Below are 18,376 nucleotides of genomic sequence, written 5' to 3'. Positions count from 1 at the left end.
GAAGGGAGGCGAGGGGAGCGGAGGGGAGGGGACGCTTAAAAAGCACTGCTCAAAGTTAAAGCACTACAGTCTTTATACAATAAATCTCGCTTTGAGACCAGACGACATTGCCTTCTCCCTGTGTGGCTCCCTTCACCTCAGCTATTCTTCAAACTCTTCCCAAGGGAAAACAGGAGACACAGGCTGTTTTAAACACCATACACTAAGAATTAACGTCACCAGCCAAAGCCCAGGAAAAGTGCCACTGGCATTAATGATTCTAGCAGGGCTTCCTCCAGGTGCCCTAACTTTGGTTTTTGTCATAAATATTTTCCCTTTCCAAGCCCAAAAGGAAACGATGAGGTGAGCCGAGGGTGTCACCGCCCTGGGCTGGCGGCCATGTTGGATTCTCCTCAGCCAGGGCCTGGAATTCTCACTTCCATCCAAAGCGCCGGAAGTGGCTTAGTTCAATGGGTTTTCTTTCTTTCTTTTTTCCTTTTGAGGCAGTTTGTTTGTTTGTTTGTTTGTTTGTTTTGAGATGGAGTCTCACTCTGTGACCCAGGCTAGAGTGCAGCAGCATGATCTCAGCTCACTGCAACCTCTGCCTCCAGGGTTCGAGTGATTCTCCTGCCTCAGCCTCCCAAGTAGCTGGGATTACAGGTGCACCACCACGCTCAGCTAATTTTTGTATTTTTGTAGAGACAGGGTTTCACCATGTTGGCCAGACCGGTCTTGAACTCCTGACCTCAGGTGACCCTCCCGCCTTGGCGTCCGAAAGTGCTGGGATTACAGGCATGAGCCAGAGTGCACAGCCTTGAGGCAGTTCTTAAAATGCCCCAAGCATCTGGTCCCTTCACATGCACGGGGCATCCGAGCCTTGACTCAATCTTGCACGCACTGGAGAACAGAGGGGCACTGCCATTGGCTGCAGCCCCTGAAGTCGGGCTGCTTGAGACAGGCATAAGCAGAGAGAAGGGTCGAGGCTGTTCCCTCAGGGAAGGTCTGTCCCAGTGGAAAATATGTGCCTAGGCTCAGCTCCACCACCTCCCAGCTGCACCCACAACCTGTGTCTGGTATGTGTTCTTTTCCTCGTCCTTCTCCTGCTCAGTCTGCAACTTCCTCAAGGGCAAGGACCATGGCTTCCAGTTCTGTTTCCCTGCAGCAGGGCTCAAGGTGGGCAGGGAGAGATGAAATGGTGCCTCCTCCCACTTGGGAGGCCATATGGCATGGCGGAGAGGCCCAATCTGGGAGTCAGGGGCTGGGTCTTGCCCCCCTCCTAAATCTGCCAGCAGCATATTCTTGGGCAAGCTCAGTGCCTTCCTCCTCAAATGTAAAACCGGAACCAACATTAGTACACCCTTTATCACACACAGGCAAAGTGAGGACTGAGGTCGTGAAAATGTCTATCAGCCCAGCATGGGCACCTCTTGGACTAGTTCCAAGTTGGTCAAGGAGATATCAGGACATGTGTAGCCAGCACTGGGTCTCTAGTGACTCCCCGTCCCTCCACATGAGCCTCTACCCCATCCCTCTCCCTGCCGGGTCTCACTCCAGTCACCCAGACCCTCCTCACAGACTCCAACCACATCCAAATCTGGAGGAACCTTAGGCCTTGCTGCAGCCAACATCTTTCCCTCATTTTTAGACAAGCATCTCCCAAACCAACCCATCCACTGGAGACAGGGAAATCAAAGGAAACAGCAAGCATGGAACCTGCCTGTCTGTCCCCACCATACCTGAGGGGAAGTCTCTCATTCTGGAAGTATTGCAGTTAATTAATGTAGATGGAATGAGAGAGCCAGCAGATCACCATTCTGCAAGTTGGCGATGCCCAGAAGCCAGTCATAACAGGAGAGACACAGGACCTTCCGGCCCCAACAGCAGCATATGGCACCCCCAGTAACCATTCCGGCCACAATGAGCCGGAATCTCGTGAAGCCTTGGATGCGAACCATTTCCAGGAAGCACAGGCCAACTTAAACCTAGGGGTGCAACTAGCAAAATTAGCTCCAAGAAGCCCAGGAAGACAACCAGTTCACCTCACAAATATATTTCAGGGGGGAAAGGAGAACTGTTTGAGATTAAAAGAGACTTAGGACCACGTCAATCAAATGCAACATGTGGATCTTGTTTGGATCCTGATCCAGCTGCAGAAGGCCTGTGAGATTAGTGGAAACATCTAAACATTGACCAGATATTTGCTGGTAAGTAGCGACTGTCCATTGTTTAAGAGGCAATAACGGCGGTGTGATTACCTACTTTAAAAGATCCCCCTTCTTTAGAGGTACATACTGAAATATGCACAGAAGAAGTAGTGTGAGGACTGGGATATGCTTTAAAATAATTCAGTGCATCTCAGAGGGCTTGAGATGAAATAAGACTGGCTGAGATGGGTACTTACTGCAGCTGGGAGGTGGGCACACGAGGGCTGAGGAAATTATACGCTCTGCTTTGAAATTTTGTTTGAAACGTTCCAAAATACTTAAAAATATAAGTTCCTACATTTTGACTCATTCAGTAATTCTACTTCTAAGTATCAGCCTTACAGAAATAATCCACACAACGGAAGAGCCACATGTGCTACGAGGTCCACGTCACCCCCATCCCAGAAGATGACAGGAAAGAACGTGAAGGGCCGGCCACACATGCTATACACAGGAACAATGTGGGAAATGGCACTTCCACTCACTGCGTGGTATGTGAACACAGAATGCGATGATGTAAGGGCTCCTTCGCAAACACAACAAAATGCCCGGGAGCTGTTGCTTAATTTTGCCTCTCTCTGCCCTACTAGAACGTCAGCTCTGCATACCTTTCATCACTGGCCCCCGCTCAGTGTCAGCACAGGGCCCAGCGCTGAGGCAGCACATGCTGGCTGGGCACATGTTGAAATGCACAAACACAGCCTAGGTGAGTGGCCAGAGACGTCCCGTGGGCCTGCCGCAATCACAGCTTCCAGAGAGGCTGCATGCAAGTGCACAAAGCCCAGAAAGAAAAGGGCAAAAGTAAAATCATCGCTGAGTTATCAGGATTCTGGGAGACTCTTTGCTCTCCCTGGGCCATCTAAGCTTTTGGTACTTACTGTCCTTATTCTTGCTGTGCAACCTCAGGGTGCAAATGAAGATTCATGCACATTCTGAGCCCTCCTCTCTGATCCACAAAAGGAAACTGACCTCCAAATTCTTCCACTGTTCCCAACTGAGGGCCCTGGAATAGCTTTATTGCTGAAGAAGCACAAACTGCTTATTATTAAAGTATAAGTTGACTGCTGAAGCTGGCAGGGGGCCAGGAAAAGGAAATTCACCATTTGGGGGCTCTGGGGAGTGAGGGGCAGGAAGCCAAGTAGACACGTGCTGTTGAATTTCAGGATCCCAACTGGACTCTCGGGATTTTGAAAAACATCAGATGGGCCAAATGTGGACCGAACCTAGAACATTCCCAGGCAAATTAAACCAGTGGAGGGGATAAAGCCCTGCCCAAGCCTGAGCTTAGGTTCATTTATATCCAGAGGCTGTGGGGGATCTGACCAGGCTGGTGGCACCCCCTGCACACCCAGCACCCGGCCTGCTCTGAGCAGTGAACCACAGACCCTGCTGGAGGCCACCTGGGGACTTCTGGTTTGAAACCAGAAGGACAGCTGATACTGCAGGTGAGACCTGACTGCCAATTTCCAGAAGTCACCATTAGAGGGAAGGGGTGGTAGGGGCCGCTGCCTTTCTAGAACCTCCACAACCTCCCAGCAGCCCACTGGGGCAACATGGATGAGATCCTTGGGTCAAGGACAACATGGTCTGGGGAGGAACGTGGGCTGGGAGTGAAGACCGTTGCCCTTCATCCCCACTTAGTCACCAATTCATGGTGGTTAACCTGAAAAGGTTAAACACAGAATGACCATATGATCCAGCAATTCCACTCCTAGGTACATAATCAAGAGAAATGAAAACATACGTTCACACAAAAACTTGTACATGAATTTTCACAGCAACATTATTCATAATAGCCGAAAAGTTCTACAACAAGCCAAATGTCTATCAGCTGATGAACAGACAGACATAATGGGGTATTTCTATACAACAGAATATTATTCAGCCATAAAAATGAAGAATACATGCTACAACACGGATAAACCTTCAAACATTATGCTAAGTGAAAGAAGCCAGACACAAAGGACCACAGAGTGTATGATTCCATTTATATGAAATGGCCAGACCATGCAAATCCATAGAGGCAGAAAGATCAGTGGCTGCCAGAGGGTGGGGGAGGGGAAGCGACTGCTAGCGGGTGTGAGGTTTCTTTTCAGGGTGATGAAAAATGTTCTAAACTTGATGTGGTGGTGCTGGATGCACAACTCTGTGAATGTACTAAAAACCACGGACTCATGCACCATAAATGAGTGAATTGCATGGCACGTGAATTATATACGTCGTGAACTGTATGTCAATAAAGCTGCTGTAACGGAGATTGTGGGGGGATGGCAGGTCCCCCAGTGTGGTCCCTGCCAGCATCAGTATCATCTGGGAGTGTCTTAGACCTCCAGACCTCCAGAATCAGAAGCTCCAGAGTGGGGCCCAGCAGTCTGCATTTTAACAAGCCCACCAGGTGATTCTGAAGTCCACTAAAGCTGGGGGCCGCTGCTTAGACTATGTGGCTCTCAGCCTTGGCTGTGCATTGGAATCACCTGGGAGACTTCAAAAACAAGACCAGTGCCCTGGCCAAGACACCCCCACCAACTAAATCAGACTCTCTAGGAATGGAGCTCTGCCACAGCATGGTTTAAAGCTCTCAGATCTCTTGGACATGCGGTGTGCAGCCCCTGAACCAGAGGGTGTCTCAGTCCCTCTGCTCTTCAGTGCCTCTAAGAATTTGGCCAGGTAGGCCACTGGCGCCCCCTGGTGGCCATATTCTGGAATGACTCTACATCTTGCCTCAGGGTCCTCCAAGGGGCCCTGGGGCTCAGGGATCTCCGTCCTCCCACTGCAGAGGTCACAACCAACCTGGCCTTTGGAAAGGGGGTGGGTGACCTGGTGGGAGCGGGTAAGAATCCTCAGATGGCTCTGCTTCCTCTCTCCTCATTAAAAAACACTTCACATTCAGAAGGCAGCCAGAGTGACCACCTCTAACAGCCCCAGCCACCTTCCTTCTCCAATGCCACCAGAGTAAAGCAATCACCTCTCACAGCCCCAACCACCTTTCCCTCTCCAATGTCCAAGGAGGAGTGCCAACTCACCCACACCAACTCATCTCCAACAACTTCTATGTCATCAGATGCGTGCACCAAACCACCTTTGCTGCCTCTAAACTCGTTTTGCACCTTTCGGCCCCCTAGCCTTTGCCATGCAGCCCCTCCCACCTGACGCGCCTTCCCAGGCTCTCTGAGGACATTGCTCCAGGCCACCCCTGGGGGAACCCTCCTCTCTCTCCACGGCTCAGGCCCTGTCATGCTCCCTGCTCCACCCTCTGGGTGCCTCACAGTGGACTTCCAGGGCCGCGGAGATCAGAGGAAGGGAGGCCTATCAGCTTCAGAAGTCAGGGAGGTAGGGGCTAACAGACCCTGGCCAGCATGGGATGGAGGGTCTAAGATGCTCTGAAGCAGGCATCCTTTTTCAACTATTGGGCCTCCAGCTGCAGACTGACCTGGAAGCTTCGATTCTCAACCCTCTCAGCATCCTCTGAAAGTGAGAGGAGCTCAGCTTCTTAGCTCATTGCTGCCACAAGACCATTGTGAGAGGGACCCAAAGGTAACTAAAAAGGAGACTCAGGATCCAATCTAACTATGGCCCTGAAGAAAATAGTTCTTCCTAAATTCACCAGTCCATCTTCTGAAACTCCTTAACCACCTTCCCCTCCCCACATTTAACAGCCTTTTTTTTTTTTTTTTTTGAGACAGTCTCTCCATCACCCAGGCTGGAATGCAGTGGAGTGACAACACCTCACTGCAGCCTCGACTTCTCAGGCTCAAGAAGTCCTCCCACCTCAGCCTCCCAAGTAGCTGGGACCACAGGCCACCATGCCCAGCTAATTTTTTTTCTTTTTTTTTTTTTTTGTAGAGACAAGGTCTTGCTATGTTGCCCAGGCAGGTCTCAAACTCCTAGCCTCAAGTGATCCTCCTGCCTACGTCTCCCAAAGTGCTGGGATTACAGGTGTGAGTCACTCTTCCCCTGACCTGGCAGCCTCTTAATCTCTCCAAACTCCCCTCCCAATTGACCTCTGATCTTGGACCCAGGTTGACCCCAGATGCCTTACCCTATCTTCCAGGTAGGCATCCACCCTTTGCCCCAGTCAGGGCCTGATCCATGACCCTGAGCAAAAGCTGGGCCCAATCAGTCATTGCCCCAATGTGTGCACAGCTACAGCTGAGCGTAGGGCTGGCTTGGGGCAGGCCCCCTCTGCAGGGGCCACAGGCAAGAGCTGTTTCTAAGAATTGCTGGCCAGCAGTGGGGAACACATGGCTGGCACATATAGCCCCCTCTCAGCACCATGAAGTCCTCACCCCCTACCCACCGGCTCGCACCACTGCCCCTCCCATTCAGCACCTGCCTCTGTCCCAGAAGGCAATCAGATTCACTGGGCCAGAGAGGAACAGAAGTGAGCACTCCACACAGAGACCCAGGAAGAAAACTCCAGAGCCCACATCAGCCTGTGGTCATGGGACTGGGCCTACTGGGCTGAGTGACAGAGCAGGGAGTACTGGGGACCCAGGCAGGCTTAAGGGCACATTCTTTCCAGATAGGTTGAAAATCCAGATTATTACATGAAATCTGGACTATTATGAAACTTTTTTTTTTTTTTTTTTTGAGGAGTCTCACTATTGCCCAGGCTGGAGTGCAATGGCACCATCTTCGCTCACTGCAACCTCCGCCTCCCGGGTTCAAGCGATTCTCCTGTCTCACCCTCCCGAGTAGCTGGGACTACAGGCGCCTGCCACCACGCCTGGCTAATTTTTGTATTTTAGTAGAGATGGAGTTTCACCACATTGGCCCGTCTGGTCTCCAACTCCTGACCTCAGGTGATCTGCCTGTCTTGGCCTCCTAAAGTGCTGGGATTACAGGCATGAGCCACCGCACCTGGCCAAAACTTTATTTTTATAATGTGATGAGTTATTTAAAAACAATTTTTACTGAGCAGACCAAAAACACCCCATCTGGGAGCCAGCCCCAGCCCCAGGGCAGCACGGACACACCCACATCCCGAGATGACGGCCTCCGTGCTAGTTGTGAAACAGCCACTCCAAGACCCTGAGGGTCCCCACCCACCACGACCTGACTTTTGTCCGGGACCTCTGGTCCCCCTGCCAGGACCCAGAAACTAGAGGGTTAATGCCTGGCACCACAGGGCTCCTGGGTGTTCACTCTGATTGGCCACATCCTTGATTGGTCCCAGGGCCACAGCAGTTGTTGAATGCTTTGAACATGGCCCCTGCACGCATCCCCCCCCCCACTCCAGAATCTGGTATGAGTGGGTTGGGGCTGGGGATGTGTCTATTTCATGGATCACTTCCACTTCCAGAAGGTGGAAAGGTGACCAGGAGCCAAGGAGGGGCCCCTAGGACCCCTAGCAACCCCAAAGCCACATCAGCCACTCCCTGGGCCATGCACACCTGGAAGGGTGGCTGGGGTGGGGTGAGGTGGGGTGGGGCTCACCTGGCGGTAGGTGCAGATGATGATCTCCCGCAGGTGGTAGTGCATGGGCGTCATGGTCTCGCTGACGGTGTCCAGTGCCGCGTCCACCTCCTTCTTCACACGGTGCCCATCGGGCAGCAGCTGCACCACCTTCATTACTACCTGGGGCCAGAGAACGGGGGTGAGCAGACAGAAAGCTGGTGGGGGCAGGTGAGAACCCACAGCCCCAGCACCAGGCTTGTACCCTCACCAAAAGGCCACAGCAGGCCTAAGGCCCAGGTGCTGACCACAGAGCCCTGCCTGCTCCTCAGTTCTGAGACTGAGGGAGGACAGGGGGATCCTGGACATCTCAGGGGCCAGGCTACCCAGGTGCTTTTTTTTTTTCCTCCACAATTGGGATTTATTGGTTGTGTTGAGGATCAGTACACAGAAATTGAAATTTGTACTGAAAATCTAAAAAAGGTATGGATTACGATTCCTTTTTAGTTATTCCATTGACATTTTTTGTTGTTGTTTTATGGAAACAGAGTCTCACTCTGTCGTCCAGGCAGGAGTGCAGTGGCGTGATCAGGGCTTATTGAAACCTCAACTTCCTGGACTCAGGTGATCCTCCCACCCCAGCCTCCCGAGTAGCTGGGACTACAGGCCCATGCCACCACGCCTGGCTGAAACGGGGTTTTGCCATGTTGCCCAGGCTAATCTCAAACTCCTGGGTTAAGGCAATCCACGCCCTCAGCCTCCCAAAGTGCTGGGAAGTTATTCCATTAATTTTCTAGCCTAAAATTTGGAGGTAAATTGTTCCTTAAGAGGGTATTAAGTACCAGTATCTTCAAGTTCTGATAAGCTGTGGCATAAAAGCCCCACCAATCCACAATTTAGTATCTTGTACACTACACAGATTTTCAGTGTCAGAGCACATCAACAGAGTTACTAGGAAAAAGGGACTGCCACAGTCAAAGACATCACAGAGTGCACCCAGTTCTCACAGGGGAGACACAATCAAGAAGTGGTTTTCGTTAGGAAATAATTCTACAAAAAAACATGGGAACAGAAGTGATTTAAGATGTTCAAGACATATTAAATGCACGACCGTGACTCCAAATTGCCATTTTGTATGCTCTGTATCACACAATATAAAAACCACCCCAATGCACCCATGGAATGTTAAGTTGACCTAAGGTGTCTATTTTTGTTTCGTTTTGTTTTGTTTTGTTTGGGATGGAGTCTCGCCCTGTCACCCAGTCTGGAATGCAGTGGCAAGATCTTGGCTCACTGCAACCTCCGCCTCCTGGGTTCAACCAATTCTCCCACCTCAGCCACCCAAGTAGCTGGGATTACAGGCGCCTGCCACTGCACCCAGCTAATTTTCGTATTTTTAGTAGAGACAGGGTTTCGCAATGTTGGCCAGGCTGGTCTTGAACTCCTGGCCTCAGGTGATCCGCCCACCTAAGCCTCCCAAAGTGCTAGAATTACAGGCGTGAGCCACCACGCCTGGTTGAGGTGCTTATTTTTTAAGCAATAGAAATCCTGCTTCAAACAAGGCCTCATGCAGAACTTTGATCTATAAAACAGATAGCTGTCACATACTAGGGCTGGAGGGGTGAGGAGGGGGTGTGAGAAGCCTCCCCACCTTCCTGGTAACCTGCAGGAGCCCCAGGTACTGCGCAGACGCTCAGAGTTGGACACCACTCATCTGATATAATCCCCCACCCAGGCCAGGTGCAGTGGCTCATGCCTATAATCCCAGCACTTTGGGAGGCCGAGGTGGAGAGATCGCTTGAGGCCAGAAGTTCAAGACCAACCTGGCCAACATGGTGAGACCCCATCTCTGAGTAATAAGAAAAAGAAAAAAGAAAAAGAAAAAAATGATATAATCTACCCTTTATTGCAAGGGAAAACTGAAGCCTGTTTAGGTCACTCTATGGCTCTTCCCCCCAGGCCCTCTTAGCCACCCTGTGCTGAGTTCCCCTCCAAATCTGTCTACACTGCACCTCTCTACAGCTGGCACCTGATCCAGACCTCCATCCCCCTTTGCCTCCATATCAGTACCCCTCTGACCAGCATCTCCGCCTCCTCCCCACCCTCCCTCTCCCTGGTGGCCAGAGAGGTCTTATAAAAGTATAGATGTGAACCCATGTTTGTATAATTTCCAGGCTTTGATCTCTTCGTGGCTCCCTTGCACTCAGCACAGAAACTGGGGCCTACAAGGCCCCCTGCACCACCTGGTCCCAGCCTATTTTTCCAGCCTCACCCATAACCCCTCCCACCACCCACCCCCACCACTCTGCAAGGTCCCTGCAGAGCCCTGTCCCATGGTCGACAGCCACCTGCTCATCTGCTTCTGCTATCATGCCTGCTCCCCACTAAGTGAGGGGCTTTCTGCCAGCACCTGGAGTGGCAGCTGGCACCTGCCCGATGCCCCAGCAACAGCTGCCCAGTGAATGAATGAACACCTAACTCGCCCTCTTCTCTCTCTGGCTGCCACTTAAGAACAGGGAAAGGCCTTTCCCCAACTCGTGTGTTTCTCAGAGAGTCCTGGCCTGGGGCTGGGCACCCCAGCAGGCATGGAGTTGCAGCCAAGTGGGAGGAGGAAAAAGAATAGTCTGGAAGGAACTAGTGGCCGATCTGGCTCAGGCTGTGCCCAGGGGAGCAGGAGGGAGCTGCCCAGTCCACACCCCCAATCCCAGACTCTAGGCAGGTCCCCAGGAAAGTGCAGGGAACTGTGTCCCCTGGGGGCTACCTCAGACAGAGGACTGCAGCTTTTCACAGGGAACCCAACTCCTGGCCTCTGCTGCAGCTGTTCCTCCCCTGAATTCCACATCTCGACAGCTGTCACAACCACGAAGCCAGAAACGCGAGGTCATCCTAGGTGCCCTCCTCACCCCACATCCAGGAGCCCACAAGACCTACCAATGAGGACTGGGCTGCTCCTGCTCACCCTGTAGCCCCTCCTCACTCAGCTCCTGCCTCTCCCTCCACTCCCCAAACCACACAACTGCCTGCTGGGACCCCCAGACTGAGAGTCTGATCACAACCTCCTCTGCCTCCCTGCTGGCCTCACGGTCAAGGTCAAACACATAGTGCAACCCTCCAGGGCCTTCACAATCTGGGCCCCCACCCCTCAGTCCTGCCTGCTTCCCTTCTGACAAATCACAGCCTTACATAGTTCCTGTCCTTTCCAGAATCCCTCCTTTGCACACTTGATCCTTTTACACACTCCTCTCCTCACCAAGCATACTCACTCATCTTCCCCAAAGGCACTCAAATGCTGCCTCCTCTATGAAGCCCTCTCAGGCTCCCTCAGCTGCACTCTTGGCCCTTAAAACCAGTGTCTGCTCTGGGCCTCTTCACGCTCTATTGAATATTCCCTTCTCCTCAACAGACTGTGGGCTCAGCAAATGCTGAACTAATTGCAAAAGAAGCGGGTCTAGATTATCTGGGGGTGGGTGAGGATGGGGTATACAGGGGTGTCTTCAGGTCACATGATGTAACTTTGGAACACAGGCTCTGAGGTTCACAGCCTGGCTTATACCCCAGCCCCACCTCTCTGATGTGGCCCTAGGGTAATAAACTTGTCTCCCCAGGCCTTATTTTCTCCTCTACAAACTGGGAGCAGTAAAAGCGCCTACCTCCTGGGGGCTGGGAAAGGGGACAGGGGGAGTACACACAGCTCCCAGCACAGGGCCTGGTGTGAGGAAGCAGAGGCCTAACCATCACATTCGAAAGACCGATGCGAAGACTAAATTCAGCTGGAAAATAAACCCTCATATAGATGGTCAAGTGGCTTTCAACAAGGGTGCCAAGACCTTTCAATGGGGAAAGACAGACTCTTGAACTAATGGTGCTGGAAAAACCAGATACCCACATGCAAAAGAATAAACTTAGATAACTCTTACCTCATACCATATACAAAAACTAACTCAAAATGGATCAAAAAAAAAATCGTAAAACTTAGGATTTTAACCTAAGAGTTAAAACTATAAAAGTCTTAGGATAAAACACAGGAGACAAGCTTCATGACATTGGAGTTGGCAATGATTTCTTGGATACAGCACCAAGGGCACAGGCAACAAAAGAAAAAACAGACAAACTGGACTTCATCAAAATTAAAAACTTTTGTGCATCAGATGACACTATGAATGAATAAAAAGTCAGCCCACATAATAGAGAACATATTTACACATCACCTCTCTTATAAGAGATTAGTTTCCAGAATATACAAAGAACCAAAACTCAACAACAATCCAATTCAAAATGGGCAAAGGACTTGAACAGACATTTCTCCAAAGAAGACATACGAGTGGCCAATAAACACATAAAAAGATATTGAATGTCACTAATCATTAGAGAAATGCAAATCAAAGCCACAAAATGCCACTTCATACCCAGCAGGATGGCTATTATCCAAAAAAAAAAAAAAACACTGGCTGGGCATGGTGGCTCACGCCTGTAATCCCAGCACTTTGGGAGGCTGAGGCAGGTGGATCATCTGAGGTCAGGAGTTCAAGACCAGCCTGGCCAACATGGTGAAACCCCATCTCAAGAAAGAAACAAAGAAAGCAAGAAAGAAAGACAGAAAAGAAAAAACAGAAATCGAGTGTTGGTGAGGATGTGGAAATATTGGCACCTTTGTGTGTTGCTGGTGGGAATGTAAAATGGTGCATATCCTGCAGCAAACAGCATGGTGGTTCCTCAAAAAAGTAAAGAGAATTACCATAGGACCCAGTAATTCCATTCCTGAGTATATGCCCAAAAGAACAGAAAGCAGGGACTCAGCTACGTGTACAATGCACTTCATAGCAGCATCATTCATGACAGCCAAAAGGTGGAAGCAAATAGTGTCCCTTGATGGAGGAATGGAGAAACAACGTGTGGTCTATCCATACAATGGGATATTATTCAGCCTCTAAAAGGAAAGAAACTCTGACACATGCTACAATGTGGGTAAACCTTGAGAATATCATGCTCAGTGAAATGAACTAGTCATAAAACACAAATACTGTATGAATCCACTCATAGAAGATTCCTAGAGTAGTTACATCCATTGAGACAGAAAGTAGAACAGGGGCTGCTGGGAGGAAGGATGGGGAATTATTACTGAATAGGGGGGCAGAGTTCTGTTTGCAAGATGAAGGAGTTAGACGGGTTGTGGCAATGGTTGCACAACAACATGAATGTACTTAACGCCACTGAACTGTACATTTAAAAATGGTTGAAATGGTACATTTTATGTTATGCATATTTTACCACAAAAAGAAAAGAAAAAAGGAAAGAATCAGAGAATCAGCCAGAAGAAGGAAGGGAGAAGGCACAGCATATGCAAAGGCCCAGAGGCTGCAAGAGCTTGGGAAGTGTGAGGTGCTGCACGGCAGTCAGGGCCTCAGGACTGTGGCGAGGGCAGGGGAGGGGCAAGTAGTGAAGGTAGCCAGTGAGACAAGAGCCAACTGTGCTGCCAACTGCAGGTCAGCCATGGGTCAACTCTGAGAGACGTTGCCATGACTCTTGGAATGCCTGAGAAGAAGGCCTGTGGCATGTGGCAGGTGCACAATACACGGATGACTAAATCTGGAATGTTTGTGGCTGGCCATCCAGTACCCTAATCTGAAATAGGGGAACAGGCAGAGCAGAGAAGGCTGGTGACCCACACAAGGTCACCAACCACAGCTGGGTTGAAGGTGCTGAGAGGTTCTTATCAACATTACCCAGTCAAGACGGTGGCCAGTGACCTCCCCAAGGTACACAGCAGCCCAGCAGCAAGGCTGGGCAGGGAGGGGTCCAGCCCACATCTCCATGGCCAGCCATCTGCCAGGGCCCCAGAGCCAAGCTGTCCCATGCCTTGCTGGGCTCATCTATAAAATGGGAACAGGGAAGCACTGATATGATGAGGTGGCAGAGGTGACAGCATTGGGATGTGCTTTGAGGACCCCTAGACCTGTGAGCAGGAGTCTTCCTCCTCCTCCTCCCACCCCAAGGTGCCCCAGGGACCCCGCAGGGCATGCTCACCTGAAATTCACCCTTAGTGAACTTGGCATCAGGTACACTCACGAGCTCCTCCTCACCCACCTCGGGGAAGCCCTGAGGGAGGACAGCTGCTGAGACAGAAGCCCCCTCCCAACGCCAGGAGCCCCTTGCTGGGGAGCACTGGGGGGCTGCCCAAGACTGATGGAAGGGGCTCTGGGACCACACCAGGCTGTCTGTGCCCCTCACACCCTCCTGTAGGACCTGTGTGCCTGGGACCTGAGTGTCCACTCCTCTGGGCAAATCTCTAATCTCCCTGGAGAGGCCACACGTACCTGGATGTGCCAGAAGGCCAGGACAGCCACCACCATCGCAGTCGTGGTGCGGCCCTGGCCGCTGAGGCAGCTGAACACGAAGCCAGTGCCTGGGTCCTCGGAGAGGGCGGCCCGCAGGGTCTCCAGCAGCTGGTCAAAGTCCTGGGTGGGGAGAGCAAAGTCTGGGTCAGCGGGTGCCTCCTGGATGCACAGATCCCAACGGGGACCCCGTCCACACGGCAGCCCCAGCCACTGTCCTTGGGCCAGAAACTGTCAGGCCCCCAAGCTTGCACACACAAACCACACTCACCAGAGTGCACGAGACTATGTGCGTGTCAACAGCTGCACCTGTGCAGCTGTAACCACCCTCACACCAAGCACCCGGACAGGACGTGTGAGCCAACACAGTACGCACGTGGGGCTCAAGGTGCCCACCCTCCACCAGGCAGGACATGCACCTGTACGCCACCCCTGTGTACTGCGCCCCTGGGCTGCACATGGACCGCTGGCCCTGCCACCCACCTGAGCTGGACCCAACCCTGGTCCCACAATGAGGGTAGGGGCCTGACCTCGGAGAAGCCTGGCAGCACACGGCCACCGGGGGGCAGCAGACCGCAGGCAGTGAGAGCCGCGGAGAGATGCGCCAGGAGGGGCTCAGGCAGGAAACGGACCCCATTGCCAGAAACACACAGCACACAGCGACCCACCTACAACACACGCACAACACACGCCAGACACACAACGCCACACAGGGATCCACATCCCGTAAACACACTACAGACACCCACAGTCACAGACCTACAGATGCCACACACAAGCATTCCTAACGATCCCTCCACAAACCCTACCACACACACCACACCACTCCCCTAAAGATGGTTTTCCATACACAGTCCCCAACACAGACAAGGGAGACACCACAAACTCCATAAAAACACATGCACACACATAGCCACACTCCACACGCCACCCACACACTCCATACACTGTCCCCAACTGAGACACGCACACCACGGACACCACATGCTCACCCTCAACACACATACACACACCCCTTATAACAAATACACACACACCCTGATAACACACACACACACCTATAACACACCCATAACACAATACAGCAGCTGTCCTCCCTCAGGGCTTCCCCAAATCGGAAAAACCCCATGAGACCATCCCTGGGCCCCATAGAGAAGCTGGGGCCGTTTCATTCTCCCAGAGCCCAAGCCAGAGGGGAGGCAGGGAGGCCTCCCATCCTTCCCCAGAGGCCTCAGCCTGAGCATCACCCTCACCTCCTCTCGGGGAGCACAGAAGTCCGGCATGGGGATGCGGTGGTAGGTGAGGCCAGGGCAGGTCCTGCGGTGCTGGCTGAAGACCTCCTGCATGGTGAGCCAGGTCTGGAACCTGTGGGTCGGGGGACCCTCCTTGCCCGGGGAAGGCTCATTTAGATGGGCCTTCAGCTGGGCCTCCAGGGTCTGGGGAAGGGCAGGAGGGAGGACACAGGCCACTGGGGCAGGCTCTAGGATAGCCCTGAAAGGCCAGAGCCTGCCATGGCCAGGCCTGGCCCTGGCTTCCAGTCCCATCCCTGACCTTCCAAGCCTCAGGGGTCACAACCACCCCCAAAACCAGGCAGGTTACCAGAGCACTTTAGTGGGAATCCTGAGTTGGCCACTCCCTGACACTGCTTCTCCCGGGGCCTCAGATTCTCCATCTGTATGCAGGAGCGTGGGGCCTTCTGAAGACCCTCCCAGGCCACTCCCCAGAAGCCTCGGAGGAAGGGGTGCCTAGAGGGCAGGGGGCCTCACCTCCAGCTGGTCAGGAGTCACAGGGGGCCCAGGCCGCCGCAGGCTGTGGGTGTGCCCGTCACACTCCAACACAGCCTCCTCCCTCAGGCTCACCCAGACGACCTTCTGCAGCCTCCTCTTGGCGTCCGTCAGGTAGGCCAGGATGCTCGCCAGGGCCTGGGCACCGGAGGGCCGGCAGTGAGCCCTCAGCCCTCCCTCCTCAACCCCACTGGGGGAACCAGGCCCCGAGGAGGGGTCACCTTGGCGCTGGGCTGGGCTGTGCCGTAGATGGGCATACGGGGCACCCGCCGGAAGTTGGCCACATCCATCTCTCTGACAGTGCTGAGCGCATCCAGGGAGACCAGATCGTCCTCCCGCTGTGGGGAGAGCACCGAGCCTGGGACCCACAGCAGCCGACTGCAGCCACAGGAAGGGTCAGGACCTGGCTCAAGGCAGGCAGCGGGTGGGGTGGAACCTGAGCTTCACAGTTTACAAAGCACTTGGAGCTTCCCCCCGGCCCTGGCAAGAAGAGCAATGGTGCTCACTCTCCAGACCAGGAAGCTGAGGCTCAAAGACAAGAAGCTGGAGGCAAAGAACCCAGAACCCTGCCCAGAGCTCTTGGGTTTGAGACTGAGGAGAAGGTACCAGAATAGCGGCCAAAGCTGCAAATACTTGCTGGTGCCTGAGCATGACCCCATTCTGCTCACAAGAGGATCCCAACACCCACAGCCTCTCTTGTTTACCCGCGAGTGCAATGCTTACCCCAAACCCACAGGAATCCAGTGTTCAGGGGCCAGGGCCAGTACACAGCCACACCCACTTCCCTGACTGCCAGTCACACTCACCAGGGAGCCCTCGGCAATGAGGTCCCTCGGAGCCACAGGGCCTGCTGAGCTCAGCGTCACGGGCAGGCGGTACAGCTCAGGGTGGGCACACAGCCAGCGGCTGAAACTGAGGGCAAAGGCCAGCGGATACTGCAGCCCGAGGCAGAGAGACGAGGAATTCAGGGGCACAGGGCCATCCTGAAATCTCCCTGCCCACACCATGGCAGGGGAAGCCCCAGGAGATAGCCAACATGGCCCAGGGCAGGGACAAGAGAGTGGCTGAGAGAAGACCTGGACATCTGGTGTCCTGGCTAAGGACAGAAATGAGGGCCCAGGGGAGTGAGGTGGGGCCTCCCTGTGCCCAGCTGCTCAGGGACTACTCCTGAATCTGGGTCTCTCCTGGTTTCCCTTCCCTCCCCAGTTCCTTGTGGGGGTCTCCCTCCACAGCAAGTCAGTCACTGCAGTGGGGAGGCTGGAAGAGGCCCAGGAGGAGGGGACATGGGTCTGCTCCTCCCGGGCCCCACCTGCTCATGAAGGTAGTAGTTAAACAGGATCAAGTAGAAGTACCGCTCCAGGCTCCGCAGCGCCCTCTGCCAGATGCTGTGTTGGCTGCCACTTCCCTGAGAGGGAGGACAGGGTGTTAAGGAAGGGCCTGTCTCCATCTTGTCCCTGTCCCCATCCCTGCAAGGGCAGGAGTTAAGCCTTGGAACTCTCCAGAAGACAGTCTTCCCCTCCCTTCATGACACAGTTCTGCCAGGTTGGAAGTTCTTCTAAGTGTCTCACCCTATCCCAGTTGCTGTGGTTATCTGCGGTCCGGGGAGATATGTGGGTGACCACACTAGGCACTGTGGTTCTGGGTGCAGGGTTGGTCTCCCCAAGCAGGCTCCCAGCCCCGAGACAGGCAGGGGCTCCCTCACTTAGCTCCAGCGACACCTAACAAGTCAGGGTTGTGCACCCACTGTGTTGAGGAAGACAAGTGTGTGCACACCCTTCCGCGAGCCAGAGGCCCTCCCTTAAGAACTGGAACCTGGAGGGGCTCACGCCTGTAGTCCCAGCACTTTGGGAGGCTGAGGCAGCCAGATCGCTTCAGCCCAGGAGTTTAAAACAAGCTGGGCAACATGGCAAAACCCCATCTCTATAAAAATTACAAAACTCAGTCAGGCATGGTGGCACATGCCTGTAGTCCCAGGCACTCATGAGGCTGAGGTGTGAGAATCGCTTGAACCTGGGAAGTTGAGTCTCCAGTGAGCCATGATCTCACCGTTGCACTCCAGCCCAGATGACAAAGCGAGACCCTGTCTCAAAAAAACAAAAGGAAAAAAAAAAAAAAAAAGAACTGGAGTCTCTCCACAAGAAATACAAATACAAAGACCCTCACAGCAGTGCTCCAGGGGAGCCATCCTAATTACTCCTAATTTACAGAGGGAAACGGAGATTCAGAGAAACGAGGTGACTTCCTGAAAGTCACACAGCTGACAGCAAACAGAGCTAGATTCCCCGTCTCCTGACTCCGGCCCAGCTTCCTCTACATGGTGGGTTGTCAGAGAGAACCCCAAGGGCCCTCGGATCTCCAGGTTCTCCTGCTGGGTCAATACCCTTTGGAGGGCAAGTGAGATTCAGAGAGGCCCTAAGAAGGGCCATGCCCTTTGGTGAAATTTAATCCCATCTTTGGGAATCTCCACCAGGGGTTGGCAGACTTTTTCCACAAAGGACCAGACGATAAATACTCTAGACTTTCAGGCTTCAGGGTCCCTGCTGCAGCTACTGAACTCTGTCATCCTAGCATAAGAGCAGTCGTGGATGGGCCAGGCGTGGTGGCTCAAGCCTGTAATCCCAGCACTTTGGGAGGCCAAGACAGGCGGATCACGAGGTCAGGAGATCGAGACCATCCTGGCTAA

General features: G+C 53.0%; 1 protein-coding gene across 1 annotated transcript in view; it reads right to left on the bottom strand.

The window, feature by feature from the left end:
- Window positions 1-18,376, bottom strand: part of PALD1 (phosphatase domain containing, paladin 1) — a 43,107-nt gene that overhangs the window by 13,883 nt on the left and 10,848 nt on the right. Inside the window, exons 10-17 of the mRNA XM_011927466.1 lie at window positions 17,003-17,098; window positions 16,500-16,628; window positions 15,915-16,031; window positions 15,676-15,831; window positions 15,163-15,345; window positions 13,892-14,032; window positions 13,602-13,673; window positions 7,620-7,760 (exon numbers count right to left, since the gene is read on the bottom strand). Of these exons, the coding sequence (XP_011782856.1) occupies window positions 7,620-7,760; window positions 13,602-13,673; window positions 13,892-14,032; window positions 15,163-15,345; window positions 15,676-15,831; window positions 15,915-16,031; window positions 16,500-16,628; window positions 17,003-17,098 (1,035 nt within the window). The remainder of the gene's footprint in view (window positions 1-7,619; window positions 7,761-13,601; window positions 13,674-13,891; window positions 14,033-15,162; window positions 15,346-15,675; window positions 15,832-15,914; window positions 16,032-16,499; window positions 16,629-17,002; window positions 17,099-18,376) is intronic.

This window comes from Colobus angolensis, unplaced genomic scaffold, assembly GCF_000951035.1.
Source record: "Colobus angolensis palliatus isolate OR3802 unplaced genomic scaffold, Cang.pa_1.0 Scaffold12, whole genome shotgun sequence".
Classification (NCBI taxonomy): Eukaryota; Metazoa; Chordata; class Mammalia; order Primates; family Cercopithecidae; genus Colobus; species Colobus angolensis.
Note: the sequence above shows the minus strand (reverse complement) of the source record. Positions and strands in the feature narration are given on the sequence as shown.